Source organism: Neltuma alba, unplaced genomic scaffold, assembly GCF_004799145.2.
Source record: "Neltuma alba isolate B1F8T4 unplaced genomic scaffold, ASM479914v2 tig00012194_pilon, whole genome shotgun sequence".
NCBI classification, from domain to species: Eukaryota; Viridiplantae; Streptophyta; class Magnoliopsida; order Fabales; family Fabaceae; genus Neltuma; species Neltuma alba.
The window spans coordinates 13,309-32,327 of record NW_021636734.1 but is presented as its reverse complement, the minus strand read 5'-3'; the positions used below and the strand labels follow the sequence as shown (position 1 = coordinate 32,327).

The following is a 19,019-nucleotide window of genomic DNA, read 5'->3' as shown; positions in this document are numbered from 1 at the left end:
AACATTGACCGAGGGCTTTATCAGGTTCTAATCCGCGATAACTGACTCAAGAGAATAACATCTTTGGTACAGCAATGATTTCAAAACCTACCGCTGATGAAAGGGCAGTTGCAAAGGGGGAACCCCAAGAGGTGTACAAGGCTACAGGCAAATGCCGACATCATCTAGTTTTCTACTAATTTACATTGTTACAGAGCCTAGGAGAATATCCTCGGCCTACAGCAAAGTCCCGGGGGAACTCGCTATGATCAAAGTTGCGGCAACGTTGGCCAATGGTCCTTAGAACAATGATCACTGCCTATGTATTGGCGGTGGGGTTGAAGGATGGCTTTGCCCATAAAACCCAACGCCAGGTGGCCTGTAAAATCCTCCTGTTGCGGACTGTTGCTGCTGCTGTGCTTGCTGAGCTGGTGACTGCTGAGATGGCTGAGTGCCCGGCCTTGATAACCCTGCTGCTACATGTGGAGGTAAAGGAGGCGGAGGCGGAGGCGGAAGGTTATTCGATCCATATCCATAAGGAATACCTCCAATCATCAAACCAGTGGATTGGACATATTGATTTACCGGAGAATGAGAGGCAGGAGGTGGGGGCGGGGGCGGGGGCGCTGGAGCAAATGCACTTTGTAATTGACTAGGTTGTGACATGGCCTGGAGGTTAATTGAAGGTGCAAGTGGCATATTAGCCATCGATGGCTGTGATGAGGGGGCAAAAAACGAAGAGCTCCCTGCATCAGAATTGCTGGCATCAGGCAATGGTTTTTCAAGTTTGGGTCTTTTCTCTGGGTTGAACCTAGGTAGTCCAGAAGTGAATCCAGTGGATTTTGAGCTACCATTCATGGAAGCTGCTTCTTCGGCAACAAGAGAAGAAAGAATGGAGGTAAGCATCTGAGCAGAGGATGTGGAGGCAGCAAGCTTAGCAGCAACAGCAGCCGCTGCTGCCTTCTTGTTATCTTCTTCAGCAGTTTTGAAAGGAGCAAATGACAAAAGAGGTTGGCTAAAAGGAGGCTGAGTGGAGGTGCTGTTCAATTGAGCTGATGGAGCATTCTGTTCTAACATCCTTGTGTCTTCTGCTCCCGGGTTAAGCCTCTTCCTTATACTAACTGCCCGTTCAATCTGGCCCCGAGCAGCCTACAAATCCATAAAACCATCAATGCCACTCTTCAAGACAAAAGAAAAGAAGCACAAGTGATTATATAAAGGAGACACAAATGCATGTACAAGTTAGAGACTTCCAGACCGTTTGGTTAGTCAAACCTTTTTTACAATGGCCATGAGCCCTGTAATCATTGATCCATAGTTTATATCACCCTTCTATTACTTTTTAATGTCGGGGAGCAATAGTCGTTTTTCATCTCCAAAATCACTCTTTTTTTTCATTCCATTTTCTATGCCATTATGTACACCATATGGCCATGCAGGGGAAGTTTAAGCATCTTCTCAGATTACAAATTGTCAATAAACTGCTTTAATGCAGAGCTTGAAAATCATGATTTTAAGAATTCAAATTAAACTGATAAGTTAAAACCTCCATCAACTACTCTGTATAGGGCAGAAGAAAAAGGGATGTGTAATTTTGGATAGCGCATTCTGGAAAAGAAAATGGTGGAGTAATGGAGTTTAATCTAATATCATATCAGCAGGGCAAATGCAATTTTAATAAAATCTGGATGGGCCAGACATGTTGGACATAGGCGTCATCTGAATCAATATCAGCAAAATAAGCAACAGGCAGAAATAGCAGAATAAGTCCCCGCAATTGTGGAAAGAAAGCATGATGAAACGTGGATGATACCATTTCCTGACATGTCTACAGTTTGGGGGGGGGGGTCCTACTCCTCACAACTTTGAGGCCATTAAGATGCATGGGTAATGTCTTTGTAAGTTTATCACATATCACAGGTGAAAAGATGGGTCAGAAGTTGATGAGCTTATTGCAATTTAAATGGATGGCAAAAGTTGCGTGAAAATAAATTGCAAAATCAAACCATCCCATGGTGAAAAGAAAGAATTGACATGAATTACGAGCATTGGCATATTTATCAATAACAAGACAAGATAGATCACATGATGTGCGATCTAACGCAATAGAAAAACAGTTTTCAAGATTAAACCATGACAAAAAGAATTCAAGGAGACTGAGAACACAGAAAAAAAAGAAAAAAGAGAAAGAAAGGCCTATGAAGAGAACCCAAAGGCATATTGCCATTACAGAAATCCGTTCTTTTGTCGTATAGAAAGTTAAAATAGTTCCACATATATTATTTTCACACGAAAACATTATAAACAGTCTCAAGTCAAAATTTTCAGTTAATTTAGCGGGGACAAAATGAGAATTGGACAGAACACACAGGACAGAGTAATGACAAGTATCCCATATCAGAAAGAAATAAAAAAAGATGCGGGGTATAAAAGCTTATGTTGTGTCCTAACCAAGTAGCTTAAGCTACTTTTGTATAATCGATAGCTCCAAGTATACAGTGAAAGCCCAGCAAAATCTAATATAATTCCTAATACAGAGGAATCAAGATGATACGCTCAAGGATACCCAAACTTGACAAAATTAATAGAGACAAACAGTTAAAAGTGTTTCAGAAGGAAATAACAGTGTTGCACCCATGAAGACCGAAAGGGCAAATTCTCACCAGCAACTGTGTGCGGACAACCTCCTGCCTTGATTCCTGAAAAACTTTAGATCAGTAAGCAGTCATCAATCGCACAAAGCTTGTCAAGAATTGAAGCCTCAGAATATAAGATTACAAAATCATCTATACTTGTTCCAGAAGCGCATCTTTAAGCTGTGAAAGCAAGCAGTCCCTAGCAGCCTCAGCGTTCTCAAGTTGCAGCATATATTGTTTGAGCTCCTTTTCCTGATCTTGCAGGTCATCCATCAAAGCAGATCCCACCTGATTCCCTACGTAATATACGACCCACCAAAAAAAAGAAAAAAGCAAAAAGGATCATCAATACAAATAATTCTACGATCACTTGATGTAAAATAGAATTTGGACCCAATGATGCCTGAATCCGAATTGGTCAAAACTTAAAAGCACCAAATACCAAATAGTTAAAAAAAAAAAAACCAGAAATCTGGTTGAAATTCAAATATTCAAAGGGAGAAAAAATTGAAGCAATGAAAGGTATTTTGTCTAATGCAGAGCAAAGTCAGCATGCGATGCTATAAGCAAGTCCTGCCCTAAAAAAATTGGGTATTTTAGGTCATGTATCGGAATAATGAACATTTCCAGAACCAATATAAAGAATTAAAAGCAAAACTATTCATTGAAGGTATTACTAGCCTGTGCGCCTCAATTGGACAGTATTTCCTGTAGTCCGACTGTCCTAGACAATTACAAGCATACCTATTCATCAAAGGAGGAATTCCTAGACTTGACTTTTGACCATTAATTTAATGCTCTATGGTGGAAATTAGTACAGAACAATCTCTTACCTTTTCAATAATATCCACAATTTCTATAGAACAACAGTTCAACATAGTTTCTTTCCCCCCTTTTTTTTCTTGTTTTGCCCACTTAAAGCGGAAAAAAGCCAGAAAACTTGCTTGAGCATGACTTGTTCAAAAGCCTTCGAAGATATTTACTCCTATTCAATACCCCATTGCTTTGGTACCAGCAAGGAGCATACAGGCTAAGAAAACATCTATGGGAAAGCAAGAAAGATACAATTAAATGGAGTAATCCAAATTATATGACAATTACAGGAACACAATATCCACAGATTATGTAGTCTAGTTCTACAACAAAGGTATTGTCAATACACGTAATGCTTCCCCACTTTTCTCTCTCTTTCATACGTGGGCTCCATACATTTCATTGTTTTATTTACTCTTCAGAAAATAAGTTGAAGTTTCTGAGCATAAATTCCCAGGCTTTCATATCATCAAAGTGATCAAAATAGTAATATTCTGCCCTAAAATCTGGTAGGACCATGTTCAAAATCAAAGTCCTTCAAGATCAATGTTCTAAAACTAGACCAATCATCAAACCAACAAACACAACCACTGTACAATTTCTAACTTTAAGTTACTTGTTAATTTAAAATTTGAGCTTAAAATAATTTTAGAACTTGGAGAAGATAAGCAATTCAGAAGGGACTAAGATTCCCAACAAAGAGGGATCTCACTGCTCAAAATGTAAAGATACTCCAAGGTAAGGAGGGGAAAAGAACAACTGGGTAGATTAGCAGCAACAAGGGAGCTATTGCAGCAATAGGTGAAAATAGGACATCACGGGATAGCAGTACCGTGGGGGAAAAAGAAGACTGTAACTAGTGAAGGGATGATGCCAATAAAAGAAATCAAGTCTCCCATAAGGAGTCTTCATTGGGTTATAATGGGGCGGATAATAAGCATATGGTGATGTAAGAAGATAAAATGATAAATGGACAGGAGGTAGCTAAGTCGATGATTAAAGACGTACATAGTTCATGAAGACCTACCCTGTTATCAATTCACAGCAACGCAAAGTATACCTGATTTTGAGCTAATAGATGCGGAAAGCAACAATCACATTGTAGGGTTCCAATATGAAGGGGCCTGAAGAAGAGGCCTGAATGATGAACCTTGGGCAACCTTAGGACATCATGTGTAGAACAAAGGTGCAAACTAGAACTCAATCCTTCCAGCAATGTTCTGAGCACGATTCAATCTGGGTAAGGAACCTAAATCTCCTCATTCAATATTACAATAAGCACTTCTAAGAGAGGCAGGGTAATTGAATCGAGAAAACACAAGTAGATGTAAGGTGATGAGTTTAGAGTAGAAAAGCAGAAATTTGCCAAGATAAGTACTTAAAAATTTAAGAAAGAAACTAGCGTCCAGCTTTATTGTCTGAAACGAATTTTCACCATTGAAAACAATGGTTTGAAGTTTGAACCTAGTGTGCTTTGGGTACGTAAGGTATGAGCATATGAAAACAGATTGCCCATAAAACATGCTTCTAGAGACAAAATTTCCAACAATCAGGAAGTAAGAAAGCCAGAAAAGCAAATCATGCTGCACCAAGGGAAACTGTACCTTTATTAAGGGCTAGTGAATAGATGGATAAAGTTTCCAATAAGTATAGACTGTGGATGCTTGCTCAGTGACAAACCAAACCTCAAACCTCAATGAGGGGCATACGGAACTACAAGCCCTTGGTCAGAAGGGCAGCGAAATTGTACACTTCAGGCAAATCAAAAGACACTCCATACTAGATTTGATGCATTAGCAAATATGAAGACAAACCCTAAAATTTTCAACAACGTAGAGCTTTGCATGAAGGAAAACCATTGAAAGACTTGATGTACAACAGGGATAATGTAGGAGGAAAAGAGGGCTCATCTTCCAATGCTTAGTGACTTGGCAGGAAAAGTCAAGAAGGAAACAAATTAGGAGTAAAGTGTACAGAAGGGAATGACAAAATTAAGCCCAACACGGTTCATCACAAGGATCCAAAACCCAGACGTTTGAAGTGAGAGTAATAATGCAAACCCAAAAGGAAAAGTAAATAATAGAAAATCCACCAATGAAGCTTGGGACAAAAACTAAAAGAAAGCAGTCCTAGAGTTCAACTCGCAATGAGTAGAAACACAAGCAGAGAGCATATAATAAATGCTCACACGGTCACAACATAGAAAACACAGTTCGACCATGGAAGTTGGACATAGAAATGGAGTTGAGGGAGCAAACAAGACACGAAGGCCGGTATGTATTCTCACTGAAAGTTAACAGAACAGAACAAGAAAGGAACAAGAACACTCTAATCTCCCCCTCACAGTAAGTATCTCACTATGAAAATAGCCCAAGAGAATCTCTGAACCATTGAACTCCGTTATAATTCACTCATATGCTAGCTAATAAGGAGGCTAACATATCTATAGAGTTGAGTGACACTGCAACAAACATGAAACAACTAAATATCCCTACATTATCGGGATCACAATGAAATACAAAACGTGACAGGCTTAAATGACCATGACTGATCTAGTAGTCCTCTTATTTTGCTAACTGACTCCATAAACACAACTAAAAATTTAAATAATTAAATAAAGCAAGACCAAGTCAGACTTCAACTGAACTCCTCTCATTTCGCCTCTGATAAATCAAGGCTGACTTACAAGGAGTCTTATCAAAGGCCCAATTAAAGGGGTTGATTCAAGCATTGCCTCACCTGGCGTACCCCTTAATCACAAATACAAATGCTTAGCGCTGAAGACCACCACCAAGCATAACCAAACATTTTAAGTTCTTTCACAATTGCATTAATTGATATTTCAAATCAAAGTTGCCTGGCAATCAAAAAGATTTCTAAACAAATAATGGATACCTGTAAATTATATTATTTAGCATCCTTGTTACGCTATGCCCAGCATCGATTACTTTAATATAGAGAAAGGCATAAGGGAGTTTCACTTGCAACTCTCTTACCTTGAGCCAATGTATTTTCAACATCTTCTATAACCTTTCCCACATCCCTTACAGCAGCATGACACTTAGTTAAGGCAGCCTCCTCACCAAGATGTTCGTCAAGAATAGGCTGAAATGCTGTCAATATTTTTTCTGGATGGCCCCCAACAGCCAGTTTCTACAATGAAGATGATTAAATAGCACCCTTTTCAGACACTCACAAATACAAAACCATCACAGAAGCATTTCAAAGATTTTTTTTTAAAAAAAAAAAAGGGGGCTTTTTCTTGCTTACTATTCTCACAGAATGGGCATCCCTCTTCACTATCTTGATAGGATTACTCTTTCCGTTGCTTGCAGATGCAGAGGATGGAAGTGGAGCCTTACCCATCATTTCATCTTTCAGACCCTGACCTCTTGAACCAAAAACCTTCCTTTCTTCCCATATGTCAACCTAACCAAACGAACAGAAAACACCATTACCACCAACAGCCCCCGCTTCCGGAAAATAAATAATAATAATGATGATGAAATGATCAGGTTAGAAAAGGAATACTGAAGCCGTGTGAGGAAAAAAACTCACAAAAAAAAATGATAATAGACATAAAACTGAACTCTCGAATGCAATAGTTTTCTATTGTAGGACCATAAAAAGATGATTGTGATACAGTAAGCAAGTGCCACAACCATGAGCCAAAATAATGCAACCGATCTGGTGGCCCCACACAAGAACACAACTAATTGATGGCTGCCACTTGCAGGGGTGTCTTGCAGTGCATGTGTCTCAGTAGACAAGCAATACTACAATCACAGTTTCCGAGAAGACAGAATACAACTTACAAGTCTGGTCACTGCTTTCTTTCCATATTCATCGCCATTTTCATAAACATGCCTGAGAGCAGCTGGAAGAACTTTCCAGAATTCATTGACAAACTCACTACCCTTCCGCCTACTATTTTGCAAGATGTCGTTAGCTAAGTATAGAAAAGAGACCCGTTGCTCTTTCTGGGAAGAGTTAAATAACTTATCCCATGTTTCAACGATGTCTTTTGCTTTCTTCCGGTGAGAGATGCACCAACGGGACAAAGCTGATAGGATAGTTAACGGGAAAATATGTGAACAAAACAAGATCAACCACCAAAATGAAATCACAGCTAAGAAGTCAATGTTAAAGTTGCAGTAATATTTCCTCTCAAAAATTATTCAGCTACAGTGCTTCCTTAGAGCATGCAAAATTTTCACCATTTGCTCAGAATACATTATCAAGAAGACTAGAGTGGCTGAATAAAAGTCATTAAAGTAAAATATGCCCACAGCAATTTCCCCAAAAGCATCAGAACAACAACATCATGGGATGCACCTTCTCTTATTGACCTGATACAAAAGGGTGGAAGCATGCAGGTAAAAAAAAAATAAAAAAATTAACATATAAAAATATCTCAAACATGGAAAAAAATTTTTCCAACCATCTGGATCGTGACAATAGATATAACATTAATAATTCAAGCAAAGTTTATATCATGATGAAGGAAGACTTGAAATACAAGGACTGGGTTATATGGTTTGACCAAGATCATTTATAAATATTGGAGTCTAAGGACAACCTGAACAAGCATGAAAATAAGAATAACAACGAAGAGATAATTTATTATTGCACCAAAAGACACGATATTTTGAGGAGGGGACAGGAATTTTACATACCAGTCCATTTTCATTAACTTAACTATAAAAACTAAAAAGGGATTTGCAAAACGGGAATCATGAAAACCCATTTGCAAGATCAAGAGAATAGAAATTACATTACAGCACGAAAAGTATAGGTGCCATTTCCTTTAGAAGATATTTCCTATATCCCAATAAACCACGGTGTGGCTTGACTTTCTTGGCTTTCGTGTAAATCAATACCATGTAATGAACCAAGAGCACGTGCCATGAAAGGTTTCACAGCCATAATTCATGTATAGGAAGTGGCACATAGACTATGAAGACGAGGAACCAAGAAGAAGGATGAAGACGAAATTTTGGATACATTCAATGCTTTGTTGCGAATTGTTGAGTTTCAACAACTTCTCCGTTAATATCTGTACATCAAACATATCGTTGCTCATGCTGCTTTTTGACAAGCTTGCATATCCTGAGGTTATTCCTACAAATTATAGGTGATAATGAGCATCAATCAAAAAGAACCAAGAGGCTCAGAATTAAGTTAAAAGGCATGAACAAACCAAGAGAGCCATCACAAAGAAGAGATAACTAGCTTCCCCTATTTTGCTACCAAAATAGGACGCCAATTAGGCACCATTGAGAAGCCTGGCAAAGGTCACCTATGGAGCTGCCACTAGGGTGTGATGGCCAGCAGAGCATAACATACATTTATATTCAATGGAAACAATACCAAATCATATGTACCCAAAATGTCACCATCATAACAACCCGATTTCAAGTAAGCTAGATAAATTCACTGCAAACGATTAGTGAGAAGAAATGGCCAAGGATTTCATTGGATGTTCCCAAAAACAAAAGGATGGTGATAGACTTAGCATTGCACAAGGCATTCAATCATTCTTTCTTTCTCCCTTATTTAATAATTAGCATTCCCTCTATTATGCGAATGATAATTTTATTGAGAAAAGAGCTATATACCAATACTATATACAGCAGGAATGAGAAAAGCAAGGAATTTGAGGACGCAGAGGTAAAGGGAGACGCAAATAAACATTCCCAAAAGTCAAAAGAATCACAAACTAGAAATCAACGAAAGATGACAGAAGGAGGTTACTCTAACTTCCCTCTCATGCTCGTGCTATTTGAACGTTCCAGCCAAATGCATCATGTTCCTACCGCCAACTCCTTGAACAGAGAAAAAAGTGTGCGTGTGTGCATATGCTCCCCTGCCTTCTTTATGACATGACACAATTCAGGATTCCGACAAGAAATTAGCTTACAGATAGCGTAGTCTTTTTCAGTGAAAAATGCTCCTAAGAGAAGGCTAGCACAAATTTCATTAGAGGCTAACCCAAATCTAATTCCATTCACTTCATAGGAGAAAACCTAACGCGCATGATCACCAAGCCGCACCAGTGAAATGAGAATGGGATAGAAGTAGATCCAGGATACTTACTAGGGTGGCAGCAGAACAAGGAATCAAGGTCAAAAACAAATCTTTTGCTTCGGACGATCTTCTGTGCTGGTCTACGCTATGTCTTAGCGTTTTCTTCTTATTCTTCTTCCTCTATGGCCTCAGCTTCGACGCCAAACCCAAGTCGGAATATTTTGCTGTCTCCCCTCTCCTGCTTCGCGATCCCGGAGGCTTTTTGGCTAATAATTTTTTTTTTTTTATTTATCCCTGGTTGGGGAAGATTTTTTTCCCCTTCTCTTTCAGACGACATGGTCATGGGTCATAGGGTTTTCTTTCCTTTATTTTTTAATGCATTTTTTAATCAAGGGTTCTCATTGCTTTATTAAATGCTATTTCTTTTAAAAAATGAGAGCAAAACAAATGAAGGACTGAAATTTGAACGTACCTTTTCCCTTAACATGAGGATGTATTAAAAGATTAAAAAAATTGGTTAATATAGTTATTTATAATAAATAAGTATTTTAACTATTTTTTTATAATACTCTTACTAATTATATATATTAGTCAAAATTACTATTTGATATAATTTTTAACATATATAGTCATTATAAAGATTATTTAAAAAAAGTAGATAAATATGAGATACAAAATAAATTGGGACCTTACATTTATATTCAAAATTAAAGGATCGGGGAGATATTAATTTTTTTTTTTTAGTTGTCGATAATTATAGGGAGCTGTCACTACTCTGGGTGCAATTTTTTTCTTCCCCAACCTAAATGCGTTTTTATTTGACAAGGCTTGTTTTCTTGAAAAAAAATCGTTGGAAAAATGTCGTTGTGAATTTTTTTATAATTAAAACTCATTATAAATTTTATGAATAACGATCTAGGGCCTCACTCAAGCTCAATTGAGAATAATAATAACTTTCAATTTTTTCCATTCATGTACAAGGTTCAGACGTTAACCTTATTTAAATGAAGTTGATTGATTTCGCTACATTCAACTGAATCATGATTGGTCATTTAGTGTAAATGTAACTATTGATGTTTTTTTTTTTTTTTGAGCTGAAACTATTGATGTTAAAACAACTTATATGGTGATCTTAACATATATATATATGTGTGTGTGTTTTTATATATTTCTTGTTATCTGGCACATGTATAGCTAAAAATGTCTTAATATTAATCAAATATATATATATTTAACCCTGACATGTAAAATTTCACACACCCACATCTGTATAATGGTCCTCCATTTTAAGTTAGTCACTGGCAATCGGCTTAACATACATAATGGAGAATATTTTTAGATTTTTATTACATTATTTCGATAATAAAAAAGACAAATATACCTTCCTAATAACAGGGAGGTAGTAAGAATAACGAATAATTTCAGATTAACAACAGTCAATGGTCACAGCGGCGAGACAGGGAGAAGTTCCAATCTCCGGGTCCTTTCTGTAGAATCATAAGAGTGTTTGGACAAGCACCTTTATGTTTATGTAAGACAAACTCCTTCGTATATTTGTTTCGTATATATAATAAAAGTACTTTTCAAACTAGTTTTATATCTACCCAAAATCCTTGAATCATTTAATTGAAAGCACACTTTACTCACAGTTACCATCGTTCTTCATCCTCCGCCGTATCGATTTATGGAAAGGTTATACCAGAATGCTCATCTTTGAGCGCAGGAGAGTATTGCCATTAATTGATGGAAAAAAGAACAGAGACCAGAAAATAACTATCTGTTATATGAAGGAAAGCCAAAATCCAAACACCGTTTCTACAAACCAACGTATGATTTACAGCATTCTTTTTTTTTTTACATATATTGCAACTGTTGGAAATAAGGTCTCAGTCTATATGCCTCAGTAAGACAACTCACACTCAACGGGGAAAACCGAATAAAAAGAAACCCCACACTTCAAGAAATCAAACCAAAACTCATTCTTGAAGAAACCAATCCTTCAAAAAATAGAAAAATATGACTACCCTTAGGGAGGATGATAACGAGGCCAGGAATCCAAGCTCTCATCACTGCAGTGGACAAAAAAAGGCTGTAAAATAAGAAATCCGCAACTATTTCTTCCTGCTCATAGTTTAATTTCAGTATCAGTCAGAATCACTTGAGCTGGAACTAGATCTCCTATGATGAATGTTTGAGTTGCTTGTCGAAGCATGTTCCGTTCCAACTACAGAAGTTTGCCCTGTTCGTCAGCATCAGACCCTGCATGACTGGACTCAATCATCTTAGCTGAGCCAACTTCTTTCACTTCTATGTCCGCCGGTGCATCCTTCATATTTAAAACCTCCGGCAGCTCCCCTTGAGTGCCTTCTGAGATTTCCTCTAAACTGATAGTGGTATCATCGTGAGATCTAGCTTCAGCAACTTGAAAGTCTGAATTAGCAACAGGTTCTTCAGATTTGTCACTGGAAAGCTGATCTCCCGTGCTAGGTAGGGTGACCTTCTTAACATCCGCTCTTTCTGTAAGTCGTTTGAAAGCAGAGTCAATATCTTCAGGCGATCTTGCTTCAACAAGTGGGATCTCTTTCCCAAACCCTGTTGCATCTTCGGACAGTGAACTTACTTGAGCATCCCTATCAGCAGTCTCCACCAGCAATAGATCAGGATAAAGTGAGATCGCAGCATCGCCAGAAGGCTGATCCTTAATTGAACTTGGTAACATGACCTTCTCAAAATCCACTCCTTCTTTAAGTTGCTTGAAAGCCAAGTCAATATCTTCAAGTGATCTTGCTTCAAGAAATGGGATCTCTTGACCAGCCTCAGCTGTAACTTTGGGCAATGAACATCCCTGAGCATCCCCAACAGTATTCACCTCTGGCAATAGATCAGGATGAAGAGATTGCACACCATCACCAGTAAGCAGATCCTTAACTGAACTTGGTTGGATGACCTGCTCCACATCCACTCCTTTAAGTTGCTTGAAAGCCAAATCAATATCGTCAAGTGATCTTGCTTCAAGAAATGGTATCTCTTGATCATACTTTGCTATATCTTTAGGAAACAAACTAACCTGAGCATCCCTAACCGTAGTATCCTCAGGCAATAGGTTAGGATGAAGTGATACACCAGCATCACTGATGCCAAAATCCCCGACAGTGTCCAATTCTGACAAGAATCCTTCATCAATTTCTTTTAGTTCATCTGATTCTTTGACATTTTCTTCAGTAACCAGAGACCTGTAGCCTTCTGCCGAGGAATTCAATATTTCTTGCATCTCATTGACAACTTTCCCAGGCTTATCAACTTCTGAATCCACTTGCTCAGTTGGCAATTTCAATCCAGGAGTGTCAGATGAATAGGAAGTAATAGCAGAGATCTGTGGCAGAACTTCGTCTCTGGTCTCTGTGGATTCAACCTGTACAATACAAGATTTCTGCAGAAATTCAAAGAATTCATGATTAGTTTTCTCAGTTATTTTAAATGCCAGAAAAGCTGGGGACATTGAATTGAAAAAAGCTAAAAATGGAAGGATCAAGGATTTATGCACATCAAGCATGTGAAGCAAGAAATCATCATGAATATGATTTTAACCTTTTTCTGACAATAAACAAATAGAGATCCTTCCTCTAGCAATACAAGAAAACTAAAATTTTATCTACATAGCACTAAACATCTTATTTGTTTGTCATTTATTTGCAAAATCCATAAAAATTTGCATATAATGTTCATCTCCTCCTGCTCGATGCAAGAGGAGGGTTAACAAATTATGGGTCATCCGTCATCAGCAACAAGCTATACAAGAGGGATGCTACATGATATGCAACCAATATGAAGCGGATAGCTTATGTATCCCATGAACAATGATACAGAATAATCACATACAACTAAGTTTAAAAGTGAATACAACTAAGTTTAAAAGTGAATATTTCCCATGGAACTATAATGAAGAACCAATCTAAAATGAGTTCCATAATTACAAGTTATTCAGACAAATGTAAGCATAATTAGCATGTGACTAACCTGACTTTCATCATGATCACTAAAAGATGGTGCAACTAATGAATTATCTGCATTTGGCAGGTCACCGTCCAAGATAGAGGGGGATTTTACTTCACATTGCACATACTGACAATCCGAACTAGAAGAAACCACCCTATCCAAACCTTGACGGATATCAATGTTCCCCTGCTCGAAAGAATGTGACAAGAATAATTTATCCTGCTCAACAACAACCGCGTCGTCCTTTTTTAGCGAAGTTTCCTCCACGCGTTCATTTTCTTTAGAAGGCATAATTGGATGAACAAATGAAGCTTGCTCGGCCCCTAGTGAAGGCTGCATCTCCTGTGCTGCGGACATTGATGAATCACTTGAAGACATATGCTGGGAATGAGAAGCCATCAAATCCAGCTTCTCATATTTATCTCGTTCAACCTCAAACATCTCTTCCTTGTTCAGTGAATTTTTTTCTACAAGTCTTGTTTCTTCAGAAGAAAGATCGGAATGAACTATTGAAACTTGCTCAGCTTCCAGCGAAGGTTGCAAGTCCTGCAGTACTGGCGTAGATAAATTGCTCGAAGACTTATCAAATAGGGAATAAGATTCTACCACCTCGAGCTTTTCATCTGCATCTTGGACCCCCTCAGATGTATTTCCATCGTCAAATCTGGATGGCTCTGCACTGTAGTGAACTGAGCCTTCCTCCACAGATTTATCATGGGATGAATGTGATTTCTCCAAAGCCATGTGACAGCCAGAGGGTGAATCATCTGAATTGTCTTTTTGAACTTCAGATTCAGCACGTAAGAGGTCAGCTTGCTCCTGTTCATAAGCCAAGTCTGTGTTCATCTCTGCATTTAATGATCCAACATTTGAAGACAAACTTGAATCCACAGAAACAGGCTGCGTGACCTGAGGCACAGGCACTGAAGATTCATTATCCTCTACAAAGCTTGGGGCAACTGAAGCCAGCTCAGCATTGACATCATGCTGATTTATATCTTCAGAATCCCCAGAGTGCCGTTCATCATTTACTTCCATATGCAGCTGAGAAGTTGCCGAGTGATTTTCTTCAAGACCGGAAGTACTGGCTTCTTGAGCATGATCATCTGTATCCATCACGTCAGCAACCATTCCTGCTGGTGACATAGGCCAAGCCCTCTCATTAAACTCTGTTGCTGAATCAGAAGATACAGAAGAAAATGATGCAAACTTGCCAGCAGTTAGTGGGCTAGAATCATAAAGAGGAACCCTGTTTTGGTTGCCTTCCACCCCAGCACTCACATTATGGAGGTCCACCTGCTCCACAGAATCTCTGGAGTCCAGTAGATTATTATCTCCTGACTGTAAACTTGCTGATATCACTCTCATCTCATCAGGCATGTTGTCAGTCCCTTCCAATAGTGAAAACTGGCTTGATCTGCCGTTGCTTTCCCCAACAACTGTTTCTCTACCTAAATGGGCTTCAATTTCACCCGTATTTAATTCCTCATGTGTTGCAATCTCTCCTGCTTCAGGATAGAGTGCCATCTCAGAAAGATTTTCCGCCCCACCCAACATTATTTCAACTTCACCATGGTGAGAATTGCTCTCATGTACTTGTATCATTTCCACAGGATCAATTTCTCCAGAGGATTGACTTCCAATTTCAACACATTCAGAAGCATGATCTATGTTGGATATTAATTCTGTTTCTTGAGACAAATCTCGTTCATCAAACTTCCTCTCATCCTGATCACTTGAACTCACTGATTCAGTATCCTGAACAGAACTCAAATTCGTTTCACTTACTTCACTTAACTGCCTCTGGAATGACGGGTAGCTTGTTCCCTCTGAAGCCTGCTGCTCTGACAAAAAGATAGGTTTCCAAATCAAATTTTGCTTCCCGCGCTTGGTTGCACCTAATACAGATGGCCTAAAGCTGAAACTTTCATGCCTCCGGAAAAATGTATCCTTCTGGTTAAATGTCAGGAACTCCTGTTCAAAGCTATCGCCCTTGAGATCAGGTTTTTCTTCATTAGGATCATAAGGAATATCAAAAGGGTTTCGTCTAGGCTGTAGATTAGAAGGAGCAGAACCAGGAATGGGTGGTAACCCCATGGCAGCATAAGAATCATCAAGTAGGTCGAAGGGGTTGCGTCTTGTTGTTGTGATGGGAGTGACATTGAAGGGAAGATCAGAACTTTCAAAATCTATTAGATTTTTCTCAACCATCATTTTCCGTGCCCTTCTCCTTGCAATGAGATTCTCTAATCGCTGGTTCCTCTCGAGCTCTGAAGTCCCCAGATCCATGAGATTCTTTTGGTCGTCTTCTGTCCACTTAATAGCGGATTTACTTTCATCCTCTTTGCCACCTTCTTCCTCTTCATCGTCGTGATCATCAACGCCCTCTTCTTCCACTTCAACCCGATTCTCAGTATCTTCATCTGATTGAACACTGCCATCATCAATCTTTTGAGACTTCTCTGAAACAGCAGATTCATCACGGGACAATTGTGCAGTCTGCGAGGCTTCCAGGTCTAACAGTGGGTGGAGTTCCTCAAGCATTGGCATTATATCTGCCATGGAAGCATCAGGTGAGGAGCTCTCTGCCCGATCAGACCCCGATTCCAAAGAGTCTTCCTCTTCATTGTGATCCACCGCTTTCCAAGAGGAATTGGATGAAAAGTCCAACTGATCTCCTTTCAAAGTTTGAAGCAGCTCTGCAACAGTTTCTTCATTTTCATCATCAAGAATGTCATCGTTTACTTTTTGAACAAAAACGTATTGTTTCTCAATAGCATCGTCATCGCTTGAAATGCCTTCAGCCTTCGATTTCTCTTCATGAACTTCCTTCTTATTATCCAACTCAAAACTGCAGAGTTCTCTATCCATTTGCTCGCGTGCTTGGCTCTCATTCTGGAAATTTTGAGAGATTCCATCAACTGGTGGCGCGAAAGAAATTAAATTGCCACTTTCGTCAATATTCCTAGTTTTATCTTCTCCCAAGCTTGCTTCTTCAATGCTCCTCTCTTCTTCTATAACACCTCTACTTTCTGTATGTGTTTTTACAACAACGCTCTCCTCTTTCTCAGCAATGACAGTGGCACCCTCTGAAAACCCAGTTTGAAAGGATGAAATGTCATGAGCAACTTCCTCTTCCTTTTCAATTTCAGGAGTGTTGGGTTGCCCAAAACTAAGAAGAGTCCCAAGCAGAACAGCAGTGCAGACCAAAACAGGGGAAGCAGAAACCAAAATGGAAAATACAAAAGGAAAGGATCTGTACAGAAAAATCAAACATCCCAGGACGCCCACGAGGAAAGGATGATTACAAAGCGATCTATGGCATGCTCTGATTGAAATAATCAGCATTTTTCTTATTTTGACTCCAATTTCCATCGCTGATGCCATCCCCCTTGCTTTCGAAGTCTCTGTCTCTTTGATTGAACGAAAATCTGTTCAAATTAAACAAGCAGAAGTAAACCAGTGAGCAATGCGTTTCATGTAAGATCCATGAGGAACAGTCCCGGAAAAGCTAAGTCTAACTAAGAAGTTACAGAACTCGGGGAAAAAGAAAAAAAGCCGAAACTAACCTCAACTGTTGAATCGACAGAGATTTCAGACGGAATCAGATTGATCAGTCGAAAGAAAATGATGAGTTGATCATGCAATAAACTTAAAGAGGAAGGGAGGAAATACTGGAGATGAATAGGTCACCAGGTAGGATTGATAAAACCAAACAAACAAACAAACAAATTGTAAAGAGAATCCTCTTTCCTTTTACCTGGTCTTCCTTCTCTATTACTTTTTATGGGCCTCAGTATAGACAACAAGAGCTGTGGAGGAGCTGTATGTGTGATGATGGCATAGAGGTGTTTTGGACGTTTGACAGAATGAGAGAGTGGGGCGGCACAAAAAGAAGAGAAAGAGAAAGAGAGAGAGAGAGAAAGCTCAGCCATTTCTATTTAACTTTTTTATGTTGCTTTCCACAAACAACTCTTCTTTTACGGAGTTGGATTGTCTCCTGTAATCAATGGACCCCACTTCCTTCCTTCCCCCTTTTCCTCGTCAACAGACTCCTCCATTACGAGCAGATCAAAATCCTTTCTTTTTACACTGTCACACTTTCTGGTTTCTTCACTTTCTCGTTCTTGCGAATCTTAAACCAGTAACAGTGCTTACTGCTTAGCTTCTTTTTACGCTGTAATTTTACTGTTTAAGACTGCGAATATTGTTCATCAGTGAGCCAAAATACAGATCACAGTTTTGACGGCGGAGTTTTACATAAAAAAATTATTGAAAAAAGAGAACAAGAATGAAGATTTATGTTGGCGATGATCATTCCTTCCTCGGGTTTCTGACAATTTATTCTTTATTATTTTGTACTATTCATCCCCCTCAGAACATGCGCCTGCGTCAGCATTGTTACTTCCAGGCTGGTGTTTCAAGGAGTGCATCGCGCCATAACAGCCCAGTTTTTGGAGAAAGTATATATATTTAATATTTATGCATATTCAGTGTTTTGATGAATTTTATTAATTTTTCCGTTAACATTTTTTGGACGCAACAACATTTTATTTTACTTAATGCTCCTCCGGTCCTTAATATAGATCTAATTATTGAGTTAGTTTTGGTCTTAAATATAAGACTCGTTTCTCATATTTATTAATTTTCTCTAAATTATCCATATGGATACTTCATCAATTATAATCAAGTAGAAGTAGAAGATGGGGTATTAAGAAATATGATTATGGTATTTTAAAAAAAATGTGCCACATTTCTTATAATTAACTAACTTACTTAACTTCTTTAATCTAATTAAATTAGTTAAATAAGTCTTATATTAAGAACCAGAGGAATATTTGAAGATGAGATAGTTTGTCTTGTAATTTGATATTGGTGGATGATGCTACTTTAAACTAGCTACTTTTTGTATTTAGGAAAAAAATCCAAACATGAAGTGATTTGCCCCTTAAGTTAAGGATTTGAACTCTGTTCCTATCCGAGAGTTTAAATTGTCAAAGCTTGTTTGGAATATAATCAAACAAGTTACGATAGCAGGTGATATTATTTCAAGACGAGGTAGTCTATCCAACCGAAAACTGATTTATCATGAAAGAGGAGTAAACGTTACGACCAATCCTTCTGTTCAAGATACATAATACTCCTTCGGTCCTTAATACAGGACTTAATTATTAAGTTAATTTTAGTCATAAGTATAAAACCCATTTTTAATATTTATTAATTTTCTCTAAATCACCCATCTGAATACTCTCTTAACCATAATCAAGTAGAAGAGAAAAAAAAGAGTATTAAAAAAGATGATTATGACGTTTTAGGAAAAATGTGTCATTTTTCTTATAATTAACTAACTTATCTAACTTTCTTAATATAATCAAATTAGTTAAATGGGTATTATATTAAGGATCAGAAGAGTATCATATTATCATTACATTAATTAATTGACTTAGGTCGCTGGATATTAGGACGGTGGCCATCATGCACTTCCACGGGATTTTATAAGATACCTTTTCTATCAGTGAAGAGATGCATACCTCCCTTGAGGAAAACAGATTCTTTCATATTATCCGA

General features: G+C 38.3%; 2 protein-coding genes across 7 annotated transcripts; both read right to left on the bottom strand.

The window, feature by feature from the left end:
- On the bottom strand, nucleotides 1-13,047 carry LOC114724660 (actin cytoskeleton-regulatory complex protein PAN1-like). 4 transcript variants are annotated; one of them, XM_028911059.1, is made up of 9 exons: nucleotides 9,525-9,722; nucleotides 9,183-9,301; nucleotides 8,433-8,549; nucleotides 7,244-7,491; nucleotides 6,699-6,857; nucleotides 6,425-6,581; nucleotides 2,772-2,911; nucleotides 2,643-2,678; nucleotides 1-1,128 (listed from the first exon to the last, which is right to left on the bottom strand). In XM_028911059.1, exons 3-9 carry the CDS (start codon nucleotides 8,509-8,511, stop codon nucleotides 292-294), a joined length of 1,656 nt encoding a protein of 551 aa, XP_028766892.1. In that variant the 5' UTR covers nucleotides 8,512-8,549; nucleotides 9,183-9,301; nucleotides 9,525-9,722; the 3' UTR covers nucleotides 1-291. The 4 variants fall into 4 exon arrangements, with proteins under 4 accessions (XP_028766892.1, XP_028766891.1, XP_028766893.1 ...); XM_028911058.1 differs by having other exon boundaries at nucleotides 9,183-9,298; XM_028911060.1 differs by lacking the exons at nucleotides 9,183-9,301; nucleotides 9,525-9,722 and adding an exon at nucleotides 13,044-13,047.
- Nucleotides 11,200-17,352, bottom strand: LOC114724659 (uncharacterized). 3 transcript variants are annotated; one of them, XM_028911056.1, is made up of 4 exons: nucleotides 17,021-17,351; nucleotides 13,473-16,882; nucleotides 12,523-12,885; nucleotides 11,200-12,402 (listed from the first exon to the last, which is right to left on the bottom strand). In XM_028911056.1, exons 2-4 carry the CDS (start codon nucleotides 16,836-16,838, stop codon nucleotides 11,680-11,682), a joined length of 4,452 nt encoding a protein of 1,483 aa, XP_028766889.1. In that variant the 5' UTR covers nucleotides 16,839-16,882; nucleotides 17,021-17,351; the 3' UTR covers nucleotides 11,200-11,679. The 3 variants fall into 3 exon arrangements, with proteins under 3 accessions (XP_028766889.1, XP_028766888.1, XP_028766887.1); XM_028911055.1 differs by having other exon boundaries at nucleotides 11,200-12,885; nucleotides 17,212-17,352; XM_028911054.1 differs by having other exon boundaries at nucleotides 11,200-12,885; nucleotides 17,021-17,350.
- Between the last annotated feature and the right edge of the window lie 1,667 nt (nucleotides 17,353-19,019).

Bases quoted from the DNA above. Each gene is read 5' to 3' on its own strand.
- LOC114724660 (XM_028911060.1), bottom strand. From the start codon at position 8,511: ATGAGCAACGATATGTTTGATGTACAGATATTAACGGAGAAGTTGTTG. The intron at 7,492-8,432 runs GTATCCAAAATT...CTATCCTATCAG, and splicing joins TTCGCAACAAAGCATTGAAT to CTTTGTCCCGTTGGTGCATC. The intron at 6,582-6,698 runs GTAAGCAAGAAA...TCTTCATTGTAG, and splicing joins ATGCCCATTCTGTGAGAATA to AAACTGGCTGTTGGGGGCCA.
- LOC114724659 (XM_028911055.1), bottom strand. From the start codon at position 16,838: ATGGCATCAGCGATGGAAATTGGAGTCAAAATAAGAAAAATGCTGATT. The intron at 12,886-13,472 runs GTTAGTCACATG...GAATTTCTGCAG, and splicing joins GTGATCATGATGAAAGTCAG to AAATCTTGTATTGTACAGGT.